At 37.3% G+C, this 15,000-nt stretch overlaps 2 protein-coding genes across 4 annotated transcripts in view; one reads left to right on the top strand and one right to left on the bottom strand.

Annotated features, from left to right (window-relative positions):
- The window catches only part of LOC132144049 (polycystin-1-like), a 78,076-nt gene extending 70,136 nt beyond the window's left edge, over positions 1-7,940 (top strand). Inside the window, exons 43-48 of the mRNA XM_059554773.1 lie at positions 1-51; positions 763-937; positions 1,048-1,335; positions 2,858-2,992; positions 3,481-3,801; positions 4,323-7,940. The exon at positions 1-51 is cut by the window's left edge and continues 75 nt beyond it. Of these exons, the coding sequence (XP_059410756.1) occupies positions 1-51; positions 763-937; positions 1,048-1,335; positions 2,858-2,992; positions 3,481-3,801; positions 4,323-5,477 (2,125 nt within the window). The 3' untranslated portion in view covers positions 5,478-7,940. The remainder of the gene's footprint in view (positions 52-762; positions 938-1,047; positions 1,336-2,857; positions 2,993-3,480; positions 3,802-4,322) is intronic.
- A 285-nt stretch (positions 7,941-8,225) lies between these two features.
- The window catches only part of LOC132144048 (tuberin-like), a 46,100-nt gene continuing 39,325 nt past the window's right edge, over positions 8,226-15,000 (bottom strand). For all 3 annotated transcript variants that reach the window (XM_059554770.1, XM_059554771.1, XM_059554772.1), the window contains 9 exons: positions 14,648-14,726; positions 13,435-13,521; positions 13,180-13,366; positions 11,745-11,884; positions 11,573-11,651; positions 11,384-11,475; positions 9,617-9,715; positions 8,589-9,008; positions 8,226-8,556 (listed from right to left, as the gene is read on the bottom strand). In XM_059554770.1, the coding sequence (XP_059410753.1) occupies positions 8,838-9,008; positions 9,617-9,715; positions 11,384-11,475; positions 11,573-11,651; positions 11,745-11,884; positions 13,180-13,366; positions 13,435-13,521; positions 14,648-14,726 (934 nt within the window). In that variant the 3' untranslated portion in view covers positions 8,226-8,556; positions 8,589-8,837. The remainder of the gene's footprint in view (positions 8,557-8,588; positions 9,009-9,616; positions 9,716-11,383; positions 11,476-11,572; positions 11,652-11,744; positions 11,885-13,179; positions 13,367-13,434; positions 13,522-14,647; positions 14,727-15,000) is intronic.

Below are 15,000 nucleotides of genomic sequence, written 5' to 3'. Positions count from 1 at the left end.
CTCCAGAGCGCTGATCAGATCGCTCAACACACACCAGTGGCTCGACCCGCTGTGAGTATCAACTCACACACAGATACTGATATAGAAAGCCTCAGTTAGTGAGGAGATGCTCAACAGAAGACTTAAGGAGGAGGAGGAAGTTGTTTTATATTGTCTATTTATTGCACACTCGTTTGCACCACAAAACAGGGCTTTTAGGAAATGTATAAAATCAAAAAAAGAACAACAGCTGGCTTCTAAAAGCTGAGCTTAAAATGTATTATCAATTTTCAGTCGTGAAATGATTACCTAATGAAAATAACTTTAAAAAAAATCATAATTACTAGATTATCAGATGATTAAATACTTTTGAATAAAAATGCATTTTTTATTAATTAAAAGCATTTTTGATACCAGATTGATAAGCAAAAAAAATGCATAATCATAATCTTTTCATGTATATATTTTTTTATATTATATTGTATTACATTAGATTAGATGATGTATTTTTTTTTTGTTTACGCAAGTCATAATTCATTGCTTTGTTTAAAGATTAAAATATATAAATATATAATTATAATAATAGAATATAATTTTAAATATATATATATATACAAAAAACCTTTTTTGTGAAACATGTTTTATTATATTTTATTTATTGATTTCTCAATCATTGCATGGTACAAATATTACTACTGTATTTTATTTTCCAGTAGTCTACCTGACTGGAGGGAACGATACTAAGAACGACTGTCTTCTGATGTTTTGTGTATTTGTGTTCAGGACCAGGGTTTTATTCGTGGAGTTTCCCCTCTATAACATCAACACCGATCTGCTGGCCATCTTCACGTTCCTGCTGGAGTTTCCTGTATCTGAGCATGCTCAGTTGAGTCTGGACCTCAAAACCTGCAGCCTCCACACGCTCCGTCACGGCATGGACCTTCCACTGTTCCTCACGGTAACATCAGCCAATCACTGAACACTTCTGAAAGCTGATCCGACTATTTCAGTTCTTTTTGCTGTCTGAACAAATGCAGATGTTCGTTAAGTTCTTGTTTTCTCTCACAGATCCTCCTCCTGGTCTTCGTGATCTATTTCTCCGTACGTGAGGGCGCGGTTGTTTGGAAACAGGGGCGTGGCTATTTCCTGCGTTTGTGGAACATAGCAAGTTTTTGCAGTCTGCTGTTGGCGATTTGTGTCGCCTCGTTACACCTGAGCCGCTCTGTACTGTCCGCCCACCAATGGGGGTCATTTCTACAACTACGGGACACTTTTACAGACTTCTTTCCTCTGGCTCAGCAGAACCAGGTTCTGACCCAACTCAGTGCAACTCTGCTCTTCCTGCTGATTCTCAAGGTGAGCACATGGGAATTAAACCCATAACTCTGGCATTGTTAGTAACATGCTCTTCATTTGGAGCTGCAGAATGCCAAGCCTTATAAAGTAATAAATGGTGTAGCAAAGTCTCTTCTATAATTTTTTCCAAGTGCTTATAAATATGGAATAGTGTGAGATGGTGTATTAGGTGAAGTTCAGAACTACAAGAATGAACCACTGTGCCCTTGAGCAAGGCACTTAACCTCAGGTTATCCTGCTAATTATTTTTTTCGGGACAACTAAATGAATGCTAAATGCACATTTCATAAATCATAAATTCCCACTTCAAGTTCTTCTTCTGTACACATCAGGCCAGACATCAATAAATATTTAAAGGTTCTGTATATAATACTGACAGCTAGCAGTCCTGTCCAAATTCAGAATATTGCATGGAGTTGTTTCTCCTGCCCTCTCCTACTCAGGCTCGATGCTCATGCGGGTTGCCAGATTGAGCACACGCAATCTGCTCATAATTGCCTGTGAGTCTTAAATTGCTCATAAAGATTTTCAGATGGATGCTGTAGCTTTTTAGGATGGTCAGAATCTGCAGTTCGTTTGCTGACTTCCATGGCTGCGTGACGCAGTGTTTTCCGCCAACTGGCAACCCGGTGTGTCAAAATACTGCTGGGTAAATTGGCAGTAAGTGAAATCACAGAGACCAAAACAAAAACAGACATTCTGACACAATGCATATTTCAAAGTAGAATAACTGCCTGTTGTGTTGTTTCTCATCAAAACAAGGTGTTTTTTTTTTAGGGATGTCATGATAAATCTGAATGCATCGCAATTCTCTCTGGAATTGATTCTGAGCTTAGTTTTTAACAGCAGATGGCGCTTTGATGTAGTTTTAACCACAATCTCAAATGCTTATGAAGAAGAGCGCTTATGCATTCAGTAAACACAGCTCACTGTAAAAAACCCTTGTGATTAGCTTTAAACTTTTCAAACTTTATGAATTATAATTTTATGTTCAAGTGTGTGTGTAAGGACAGTTTGCAGAAAATGGATGTTCCTAATTCATGCACTACTATCTTCTGTTAAAACCTAAGCTCAGAATCGATTCAAGAGAGAATCGTGATGCATTTGGAAAATCTCAGAATCAATGCAGAAATTCACTATTCGCGATCATAGACTGTATAAAAACATGGACATAGTGTCTGTGACGTCACCTGTAGACACCTGAGTGCTTTTGAAGCTCAAAGTGGGCGGAGCCATCTTGGCAGCACGTCATCGACGCCCAGATAATCGAAAAATGGGCAAAAAAGCGGGAGCTGGTTGCTGAAACCATGCCCACCTAGCTCGATGCCAGTGTCAGCAGCAGCAATCCACCTGTCACTCAAGTGGCCACACCCTTAGCAATGCATTGATTGATTTCCTCAGCCCTAGCATTTCTATGCTTTAGTAAAGTCAAAAAAATGAAATAATTCTGCAATAATTAATGATATGAAAATACAAACCGACGAGGCATTATTTATGACTCACAACATGTCTCTCTTTCTAGGCATCACACCAGCTGCGTTTCATGAGAGAATGGGGTGTTTTCGGGAGAACACTAAGGAGATCTTTCTGGGAGCTGCTGACAGTTGCAATCACTCTACTCGTGTTCCTGTTGGCATACTCACACACCGGACACCTGGTTAGTACACACACACACTGATGCACACCATCTGCAAAATGATTTAAACCACATGGACAGCACATGTCAGACTATGATTTATCTGAACTGAATGTCTGTCTCTTTTAACTATGTACATAACTGAGTGTACAAGGACCCTGATTCTGCCTGAATTACAAATTTCCTACTCAGGAATGTAAAACTAGGCATGCTGAAGTGACTTTGTGTATAAACTGGGTATTGTTATTAGTTGTTTGTTAAGCCAAGCATCACCATTGCTGTTACTCATACATACAGAGGGATTTTTGCAAGCACACAAAACTAATGTATTAAACATCAGGGCATATCCTCTTCCACACTCTTTGGTGTCAGATCATGTGGCTTGTTAAGGAGAGGTCAAAATCCCGTAGACCAGATATTCTGGATTTAGTCCTATGTATAAAATAAAAAAGTAAAAAAAAAGGTTTAGCAAAATCTTTAAACAAGTACTATGTTTTTTTCCCCTCTAGCTTTTCCACTCTGTCATGGAGGGCTATGGAACTGTTAGCTCTACCTGCTTGAAGTTATTAGGCTCTAATGGGCGTGGACTATTGTCGTTGCAACCGGACAGTGGCTCCTCCCTATGTACTGCTTCCTGTTTCATCTTCTACATTAGCTTCACTCTCCTACGACTAGTGTTGTTGTGGCTTTTGATCTCGGCATTGCTAAGGAACTATCGTCGGGCAAGGGCAGAACTGTACCGTCCAGCCGTTGACCTGCAGGACTATGAAATGGTGGAGTTGTTCCTGCGACGCCTCAAAATGTGGATGGGGCTCAGCCGTGCTAAAGAGGTCTGTGTTCTTCCATAATATTCAGGATTCCCTGCCCTTTTGTCTAATGAAATGAGTTACCAATGTAGTTTTTTAAATTTTTATTTATTTATTCTTTTTACCAAAATTGAATAGCTCAATTATCCACGGATCCCATTTTCCCTTCCATATATTGATAGTATATTTGTAGAGGGCCTTCATCCCAAGCAATTTGCAGAGTAGAAAAGATTCACCCTGAATCACCAGGTCTAGATAAGAATCTTAGTAACTTTGGGTATGGCTAAAGCTCAGGGTGAGTAAATGGTTGCTGGTAAAACACTCCAAAGAATGAGCCATGAGCTGTTACCACTGGGTTCCTAACCCTGGGATTGTCTTTATAAAATAATTCAGTCAATTGCTTTGGATAAAAGAGTGCTTGGTTCTTACCGATACTCTAGCATTGTTGAATCACATGTCCTCCAGATTAAACCTTGATCGCATACCTTTATCCTTTAAATTACCACCACCTTCTCTTGACCCACTATGCCTTTCTTCACCAACAGTTCCGGCACAAGGTGAGGTTTGAAGGTATGGAGCTCCCTCCTTCACGTTCCTCTTCAACTAGTGACTGCAAGTCCTTGTGTCTTCCTCCTCTTGACACTCCTGAGGCTCCCCCAACTCCCGACAGCATTGACGGAGGATCTGAGGCCTCCTGGTGTCCCAGATCCAGCAGCCCTTGCAGTCTGGCTGAGGCCCCAGGTCTAGGACTTGGCCTCACTTTAGGTCTTGGGGTGATAGTTGGAGGCCAAGGCTGGAAGGAGATAGCTGAGATGGAGGCAACACTACGCAGAATCCTCCCAGCATTTGATGCTTTGCTTCTGCAGCTGGACCGGGTGACCCACGCCACAGAGGAACTGTATCGAACAGAGTGTCGCCTAGAGAGACTGCTGAGGAAGAGTAGAGGACGGGGCAGAGGGGTACGCCGCCACAGAAGTCTTGAGTCTGCAGGACAGAAGAGACATAGATACAAGGGGACAGACAGGAGTACACAAGTGGCAGAGAGTAGCTTATCTCCACCGAGAACTGTAATAAGTGCACCTGCATCTGAGAGAAATCCTCACAAGAGAGATCGAAGGTCAAGGAAATCAGAGAAGTTCTCAGAAACCACAAGTTCTCTTCCCACAAGCCCTAATAAGATGGACTTGAATCCCCACAAGACCGATAGTCTCCAAAAGACTAAAGAAACCCCTAGTAACATGGTGGCAGATGAAGACAAGACTAAGAAAGACCCTCACAAGGTGGACTCGGGTCCCCTCAAAGCAAGTCCACCTGAGCGGGACAGTAGTCAACCTAAAGGCCAAAGGGCAGAAAAGTCTTCTCATAAAGTAAAAGGAACCTCCAACAAGGTGGACCCAAATTTCCAAAGGGAACCTGAGGTTGCTGGCTGTGCCAACAAACCCATCCCTAACCCTGTTCCCACTCCATCATCCACTTCCTCAACTGCTCCTGTTTCTGCCATAACTACCCCTGTACCGATCCCTCGTTCCCATGAGTGGATTTCTCCCACCAACAGTGAGAACCTTCCCTCCAGTGTTTTCCGGCACCCTGCACATACTACTACGAATCCCAGCCGCAAACGCAAGCACAAACCTCCCCCACTTAAAAATAAGGTGCACCCCAACACAGACAGACCTATCTCAGGACACCCCAAACCTTGAGACCCCAAGGTTTCACCAGTCAGTACATAAGTACAGGCGGGAATTTGGAATTGGAGTTGTAAGGCTTAGGAACTCGAGGAATGTTGAAGCTCAAGGGTTACAGCATTTCATGAAGAAAGGGGGACCTGGTGACAGCAGGTTTTGTGACCAGGCCTTCAAGAAGAGCGAAAGCAATACTAGTTGCTTAAAACTAAATAATACACCATAGCCTTAAGTTCCAGCCCACAAGTCTTTTGATTTGTACAGCCTTACTAAAAGTCTCAAGATGGAAACTGGGTGCAGGTCACACCATGGTTTCTACAATCCTCAAGACGTTCCAGTTAATGCAAGTTTCCCTTTTCCTTCCCCAATTGCAGTGACCTCAAGTCCAACCTCTTGACCCTGGTGGTCAACTGGGTTGAAAACCGACAAGAGCACACCTTGTGCTGTCGCAACAACAAAACAAACTCTTGGAAGAGACAATGAAGGACTACAACAGTATGCCTGTTGATGCAGGATAGTTAAAGCTTGATGGTATTTCTTGTACAATGTTTTTAGTTAGGTTTGATGAAACGTTCTTTTTTGTATTGTTAAAGGAAGCTATCTTAAGGTCATGGGTATATGTATCGCCCATTGATGCAGAATAGGCACAGCTTATTCAAAAAGGGCTCACACTGACAAAATCGCACACATACAGACATAAAAACACACCCAGATTGCAGGTACATATTTGATGCCATTACATAAATATAGAGCTATGCTTCGAGGTACTTATGCATAATTCATGCTTCTTAATATAATGGCCTTTTTGCGAAAAACATATCAGAAAACATATGAATTTGTACAATTACCCACCTACACTTATACACTCACACTAACATACTTCTGAAGAGGCCATCAGGGTGCTAAACAACTAGTAATCCTCAGGATTTCGAATATATTTTCTCTGACATAATTGCATGTCAGCTCCATTCAGAGGTTTCTCAGAGCGAAATGGACCAGAGGGCGAATGAGAGAAGAAGATATTAGAAGGAAAACTGAGAGAAAGTGTGAATTTAAAGGGAGAACAAATATTTGGGATAATGTAATAGTAGGACATGAAATGTTGGATGAAGTAAGTAAAAAGTTGAGACAGAATTAAGACAAAGGTACATCCCTCATTCAAGCACAACTCCCAGAATCCTCTCTATGGGGATTTGTTATTCCAGCATGTAAATGCGATGTTCCATAAAGCCTTATTATTGTTAAGTAGTTTGTTAATGAATGAAAAACCAGCTTGTGATAAATGGAAGTATGTTTGTTGCTGCCTTCGATGATGTTTTGAAATTAATTTAAAAAGCACTTTGTATTGATGTTATAATATGAATGATTGTGATGGCATCAGTGTGATTTAATTTGAATGTGTTATGGAAAATGTTTTGCAGAAATAATAAATAAGCTTGGTACGAACATAAGAGATAATTACAACAGCAATACTCTTCGTATAATTTTGCCAAAGCTTGCAACTCAAGTAACAAGAAGTTAACTCAAGTTTCTTTTAGCACTTTATTTCAATGTCAAGCTTTAGTGCTCTGCCATATTTTAAACTAGTATGTACTATTTCTTCACATACAACTTTCCAGAACTATTCTCTTTGAGTATTATACACAAGCTACATCAGGATATTAATTACAATTCATTTTCATGTTTTTGTTTCTACAATGTGTTGATTTGATGTCTTTTGTGAAGTATTAAATCATTGTTTACGGTGACGATTCTCAGGGACCTTCTTTTTAAAAACCCAAACCAGGATTTGATTTTTTTTTGTTTGTTGTTTTCCACTTTAAACAATACATGTATTGAGGTCTCATATATTGAAATTAATGTAGTTTAGAGTGATGATTTGCTTAAGCACTCGAAAATATCCTCTACAGGGAGTTTTGATTCAATCAAAGGTCACTTCCACTACAGTAATGTTCTTATTCAGGCCATTCAAGATGAGGTTTAGAAAGGTCATGATTATCTGTACATATTGGTGTGCCCTGATGTAAATATTGTATTCGAGTTTGAATGCATTGTTTTAATCTTGTTCTTGTTCAATCATTTCACACAAATGCTTTGGCCAAAGGAAAAAATAAGACCCAAGAAGGGAATGAAAGCATTGCTATTTCCAATAGAACTGCACACAGCACAATCAGTCGTTTTAAAATATAATGGCTTTTTAGTTCTATGCAAGATAGTATCGCCGTTGAAATATTTATTACTCTTTATCAGAAAAAAAAATCATGTCTGTCATTTCAAACCAGTCACAACTGTCAAAACATACTTGCATGCGATATTGTAAAGTCTTATTTTTATGGTATTAAATGCTGAAGGTACAGTCATGTGTTGATTTCAAGTTTGACATCTTGTGTTGAATTGTGTTGTTGTACTTGTAACGCTGTAGCACTTCGCTTTACATGCTTTTGCACTTGACAAAGTCAAATAAAGAATGACAGCTAAGCATTTGTGGTTCCTGTGGGGCTTCAATTCAAGATTGAAACTGATTCAAATCAACACTAAAAGACCCAACACTGTCTTATAACTTTAAATGTGTGAATTAACAGGCAGTGTTGAGTGTAATGCATGATTACTTCATGAATTAATTACAGTGATTTACGTACATTTTCCTTAAAAAGGCAAAATGTATTCGTTTCTTCTGATGTAACTGCATTTAATATAGGCTATAGAACAATTATATATAAAACAATAGTCTTAAAAAGAGTGAAAGTAGACTCTAAACGACAGCAGTATTTGCACATTTGAGTGTTTTATTTGGTAGCGAAGCGCACACATGCACACACACTTCTGATGTGGTTTACCGTACTAGCTGTTGTTCTGCAAATCTGTTGTTCTATTAGAAACTCATTACATAAGCAATAACCATCAAACACAAAGAAAACAACAGGAACCAAGCAAAACGGTTGGACCGTTAATATCACAGAACATTTTAATATATTCAGAGAAAAACAACAAGAGGAAATGAGTGTGTTTCTAGAGAAAGAAACACTTGGATGAAGACTAGCAGAGAAAGGAAAGCGTGTTAACCGTGTGTGTGTGCAATGTAGTCGTTCTGCTAAAACTGGCTGCTGATAACACCAGTGCGTGCTTTACATCCATCTGTCAGCAGTCAGAGCAGCGCTTTGTCAAATTCATTCATACAGTCACAGCGTTGAGTGAAGCTGTGTCCCGGCTGAGCGGATCTCTTACTTCCTGTGGCATGTTGGGTGGTTTTAAAGGTGATCAAATCTTACTAACACCAAACCTCTCTGCCCTCCGCCTTCAGGAGTGGATTGGTTCGTCTGGACTGATGGGAACGCAGCGTCTCTCGGTCTCAATTTAAAACACATCACTGGTCTCTCACTAGACAAAGTCTGTGAAATCGTCGACGGTGGACACCAGCCTCTTCCTCTGGCCGGCGTCTGGGTTTGAAGCAGAGCCGGAGGGCTGGTGGGCGGGTTTATTCTGCATGGGGGCGTGGCTTTGTGTCAGAGAGACTGCATGAGTGGGGCGTGACTGAATTTCCTCCTGAGCCTGTCGATGGAGAAGACATCCTCCATGTGATATATAAATATATACACATTATACTACCAAACAAAACTTTGGGGTTATGTTGTTGCAATATATGTCTTTACTATCACTTGTTATCAATTGAACACATCCTTGCTGCATAAAAGTATTAATTTCTTTCAAAAAAGACTACGTATATAATATAGTGACCTCCAACTTTTAAAGAGTAGTGTATATTGTTACAAAAAAATGTCTATTTTAAATAAAAGCTGTTCTTTTGAACTTTATATTCACCAAAGTATCCTGAAAAAAGTATCACGACTTAATTGTTTTCAACAATGGTAATAAATCAGCCTATTAGAGGGATTTCTGAAGGATCATGTGACACTGAGGAGTAATGATGCAGAAAATACAGCTTACTTTAAAGATTATAAACATAGAAAACCATTATTTGCAGTAATATTTCACAATAATACAGTTTTTATGTATGTTTGATCAAATAGATGCAGCCTTGATGCGCAGATGAAACTTAACGTACTGAAAATGTACTGATCCCAAACTTTTGAATGACACTATATTCACATTCAAAAGTTAAATCTAGATCTAGAAATCACATATATGAGCTTTGGTACCCGTGTCCTGATCCTCTTGATGTGTCTCAATCTGGCCAACCATTTTGAAGCGTAGGCGTCTGATGGGTTGGCTCTGCACTGATGCACCAGCGATGCCATCTACACAAGATAAAACTCTCATTATAAAGGTTCGAATGCAATGTGATCATTTGAAATTACTGCTTGAAGAATGAAAACACAAGCTGTGACCACCTTCTGAATTTAGCTTTGGATCAGATTTTCTCTGTCAGATGTTGATTGGACTGTGAGAGGCGAGTGCCGTATGCTGGGACACATGCTGATTTAGGATAGCAACATGGTGCCAGGATTGCACATAAATTCCCAAACTAAAGTGCTTTCTGTCTCCTAAAGTTCTCTTGTAGCCATGGAAACAAGAAGTTAATAATCCACCCAAAAACAGTGTGTGTCCCTCCCGGGTGAAACCTGAGTTCTGCATTTATCCTCCCCTGACCTGCATGTGTGCAGTGGGGCGCTCTCTCCTGGAGCCGGCAGGAATTCGGAGGGCCTCGGAGGCCAGACAGCTTTATTACACACTCTCCAGTTATCAGCAGTAGGTGGGAAGAGAACTACCCCAGAAAAAACTGCAGATTTATGTTAAACAGACTGCGTGCTGAGAGAAACTGCTTTATTTGTGCTTCCTGTTAAGGCAAACACTGTTATTACTGCGCTCACTCTGCATCCTTTCCACATAACTAACACCTCGGATTATGACATCCACAGTCAGGGATGTGAAAAGTACTCAGAAAATCACACTTACATGGAAGTAATGTGACATGTTGCTCAATTAAAAGTCCATGTATCTAGCCCAAAACATACCTGAGTGAAATTTAAAAAGTACTCACAAAAAAAAAAAAACAGTAAAAAAAAAAATATAAATTAGAAGAAACCTAGCAAAACAGTTCTGGTTTAAGCATTTGAACTCTTTTCTCAATGTTAAGTGAATGAATTGCATACAATGCTGTCAGACAGAAAAAGAAAAGGCCTTTTTTTGTTGCATAAAAAAAATTGGTCAAATGATTAATCACGATTAATCACACCCAAAATAAAACTATTTATTTATTATTTATACTGTATGTGTATTTATATTTACATAATACATATGTACAGTACACACACATATATTATGTAAACCAAAACGTTTGGATATGATTAATCACAATAAATCATTTGACAGCACTACAAAAAACACAAGGGGCAGAGGTCAACAATATCTGTGTGTAAATATAACTAACTATAGAAGCTTGTTTGCACCGTGGAATAAAACATTAAATAAAATGGTATCTGCAACTTTTTAGCTCTCAATTCTGATTCATTTTTTCACTTTTTTCTCTGTCTATAAATCTCTTTTTTATTCTGGTGTGTAAAAAAGACTGTAGGATGTAAACTCAAAACTCAGATAAACAATAAAATGAATATTTCAGTTTTTTTTTTCCTTGGAAAAAATTTTAATCTGAATTGTGAGGGGGAAAAAAAATTGAAATCCAAGAAAGAAATTCAAAACTGTGAGATGTAAACTTACAATTCCCAGAAAAAAAAAAATTAAATAAAAAAAAATAAATAGAAAAATATTAATTGTGAGAAGAAATGCGAAATATAAAAGTCAGAATTCCGAGGGAAAAAGTCTCTGATCTATGAATTGTTAGATATGAACTCACACTTCAGGGTAAAATGTCCAAATTTAGAAAAGATACATTTTTTGTTCTGTGGCAGAATTAAACTTCCATAAGACACAGGAAAAAAGAGACAAAAGACAAGGAGGAGGCTCACGTTGGCGTGGAGTGCCATCTGTCTCACGAGCAGCGGTAGATTGCGGTCAGAAACGATCTTCGCCACACTGGTGTCGACCAAACCCTCCAGATCTGAGAGAGGAGGAGGAGTTACAGCATTACTGAGCGCACACAAACACACACACACACAAGCCGCTTAGATTCAGAGAGATGTGTGTGTGTGTTTCACCTTTCCGGCACTGCAGTGTCACCAGGTTACTCTCGTAGTCCAGAGGCTTTATAAGCACCTCCACGAAGTTGAACTGACCCTAAACAAAATATCATCATTTAAAAATGCTTCTGAAAGAACGTGGCAGCAACAGAAATGAGATGCATGTGGACTCTCTCTCACACACACACACCTTGATGGTGCCGAGTTTGTACTCCTCTCCGGAGTCATTGTACACCACCACCACAAAGTCATTCCCGATGTGGCGTTTCTTATTGCAGCAGCCCTTGTCGCTCTCGCGGTTCGGCATCAGAGTGGCTATGTGGAAAATCGCTGCAGACGAACAAAACACCTGCATTAACATCAGCTCCTGCTCCGAACATCACATAATAACACTCAAAGCCTTGCATAAATACATCATACTTCACATATCTGACATTTACACAGGTTTGCTTTTATTTATTATGTTCTTCTAGGAACTCTCTTTTTGTTTTGTTAATAAATAGTTATAAAAAGTAATGTAATAGTAATAATAACTAAATCTGCTAATAATAGTAGTAATTATAAATATACCTTTGAATACACCTACTAGTGTTTAATATAATTAAATATAATTCTTATTACTATTAAGGGATTAATCGCGATTAATCGCATCCAAAAAAGTTTTGGATTACATAATATATGTGTGCTGTGTATATTTATAATGTGTATATAAATACACACACATACAGTATATATTTTGAAAATATTTACATGCATATATTTACATTCATATAATATAATATAATATATAAATGTATTAAAAATATAAATAACATTTTTCTTTAATATATCTATGCATGCGTTTGTATTTATATATATACACATAATAAATATACACAGTGCACACACACATATTATGTAAACAAAAACTTTTATTTTGGATGCGATTAATCGTGATTAATCATTTGACAGCATTAAAATATTAATTATTATATTATCGTTGCTCAATCAGCAGTGACTAAAGAAATACTGACTAATATTATATTCCTCATACTTGCTAGTTTTTTTGTTACATTACTTCTAAGAACTTTATAATAATGATAATAATAAATTATGTTTATTACTACTATTAAAGTACAATTAATGATAATACACACACACAAAATAACATATATACATATATTGTTTTTGTACATGTTGGATTATTTTGAAAAATAATTTATTATTATTATTAAGAAAGATTATTTTAATGGTAACGCTTTTAAATAAGGATTCATCTGTTAACATTAGTTAACATCTATGAAAAATACTTAAAAATGTATTCATCTGAGTATATATTTATTTCAACATTCACTAATGCATTATTAAAATCCAAAGTTTTATCTGCTAATATTAATGAATGGAGCTGAGCTAACATGAGCGTCCAATGCTATACTTGTATTAATTAACGTTAACAAACATAAATAAATATTGTGACAAACATATTGCTCATTGTTCATTAATATTAATGCATTGATTAACATTTACTAATGAAGCTCGTTGTAAAGTGTTAGCATTTTAACATGTAACAATACAATGATTATTTAGACTAATGAAAGCTATTGTTATTTAGTTATGTTTATTGGTAACACTGATTCTGGCCTGACCTTGCATGATGTCATCGTGCCAGCAGTAGGTGAACTCTCCGTCGTCTCCGTACTGATCCAGTCCTCCCAGGAAGATCTGGTCTGGGTCGCAGTCCTTCAGGTGGATGAGTTTTCCCAGGCCCGTGAGGAACTGAGCGTAGCGGTTGGAGCCGTACTCGTTGGACAGGATCGACACCTCGTTATTGGCCTGATAATAAACAACGGTCAATCACACAGCCTTCCAGCGAGCTCTGAACCAGCAGAACGTGACTCTACCTGCCCGGCTCCTACAAACACCACGCCGATCTTATGAGTGTCGTACGGAGGCATCTGGTCCAGGACTTTAACGGCTCGATCGATCAGCTGGGAACAACATTGATATGAGGACGATGAAGAGGCCCATAGAAAGTGATTGGGTCAGTCTCAAAAAAAAACCTACATCTACATCCAAATTATAGAATGAAAGTCAAAAAATATTTTTATTTATTTGTATTATTATTTGAATAAAAAAAAATATTTTCCCTTTAAGATCTCATTACTGTAATGCAAAACCATTCTGATGACTGTAATTCAGTCTGATCCAGTTATATCCTACACAAACTGATATTTTAGTACCATTATATATTTTTGTTAGTATTTTTAATATATTTATTTGTAAAAAAAATTTGATTTTATAGTTTAATATTTTAGCCTTTTTTTATGTTGTGTTTTGGTCAATTTTTAAACGTTTTTTTTTATTAGTGCTGTCAAACAATTAATCGCCATTAATCACATCCAAAATAAAAAAAAATGTTTACATAATATATGTGAATGTGCTGTTTATATTTATTATGTATATATAAATAAACACACATTCATGTATATATTTAAGGAAAATGCTGCATTTATATATTAATTATATATTTATATATAATAATAATAATAATATGTAAATATTTTTAAATATATACTATATGTGTGTGTTTTTATATATATACACACACTTAATAAATATACACATATATTATGTAAACAAATATGTTTATTTTGGATGTGATTAAGAGTGATTAATTGTTTGACAGCACTAGTTTTTATTTATTTTCTAGTAATAGTTATTTGAATACATCAACTTACACTAAAATGTGAAATGTTGGCTTGCCAAAATATGTTTTCATTTATTTATTTATTTTATTTAGTTAATGCTTGTTTTATTTTGATTAATGAAAATGTTTTAATTTTAGCTATAAATAATAACCCTGACCCTATCCAGATTTTAAAACAAAAATCTGCATAAATTATAACAAATACTATTACCATGGATAATATGCATACACACACACACACACATATATAAACATTATATATATATATATATATATATATATATATAAATAAAAAGACAAATATATATAATTTAAAGTTTTTTTTTTTCAATTTTTTAATTTGGTGTGACTTTAGATGTAAAGCATATGGGAGATTTGCCCAGTTATAAGAGAGATGGTCTCCTCACCTGAGTTTTGGGCAGCAGGAGGGGTTTGTTGGCTTCACTGCCAAAGAATGGAGAGTGATAGAGCTGCAGGAAGACGAAGCTTTCGACAGAAAGAAGAGGAGCAAAGGTCAGACTGAACCTCCACACAAACACAAGTGCACACTACAGTTAATGTCCCGCACAGCTTCATCTGCCTACACGCAACATGCTCTCCAGACCTCATGAGACCCATTAAATCTGACCCAACTGTTCAAATGAGGATACAAATCTTATCCACATCTGTGTTTGCCGCATGGAAGACAGAAGCAGGACATTCATAACTCGAAGTTCCTCTACAGACACTTCTCCTTTTACGCCTCTATTCATACAGCAAG

This window comes from Carassius carassius, chromosome 7 (assembly GCF_963082965.1).
Source record: "Carassius carassius chromosome 7, fCarCar2.1, whole genome shotgun sequence".
NCBI lineage: Eukaryota > Metazoa > Chordata > Actinopteri > Cypriniformes > Cyprinidae > Carassius > Carassius carassius.
This window is presented reverse-complemented; position numbering and strand designations above follow the sequence as displayed.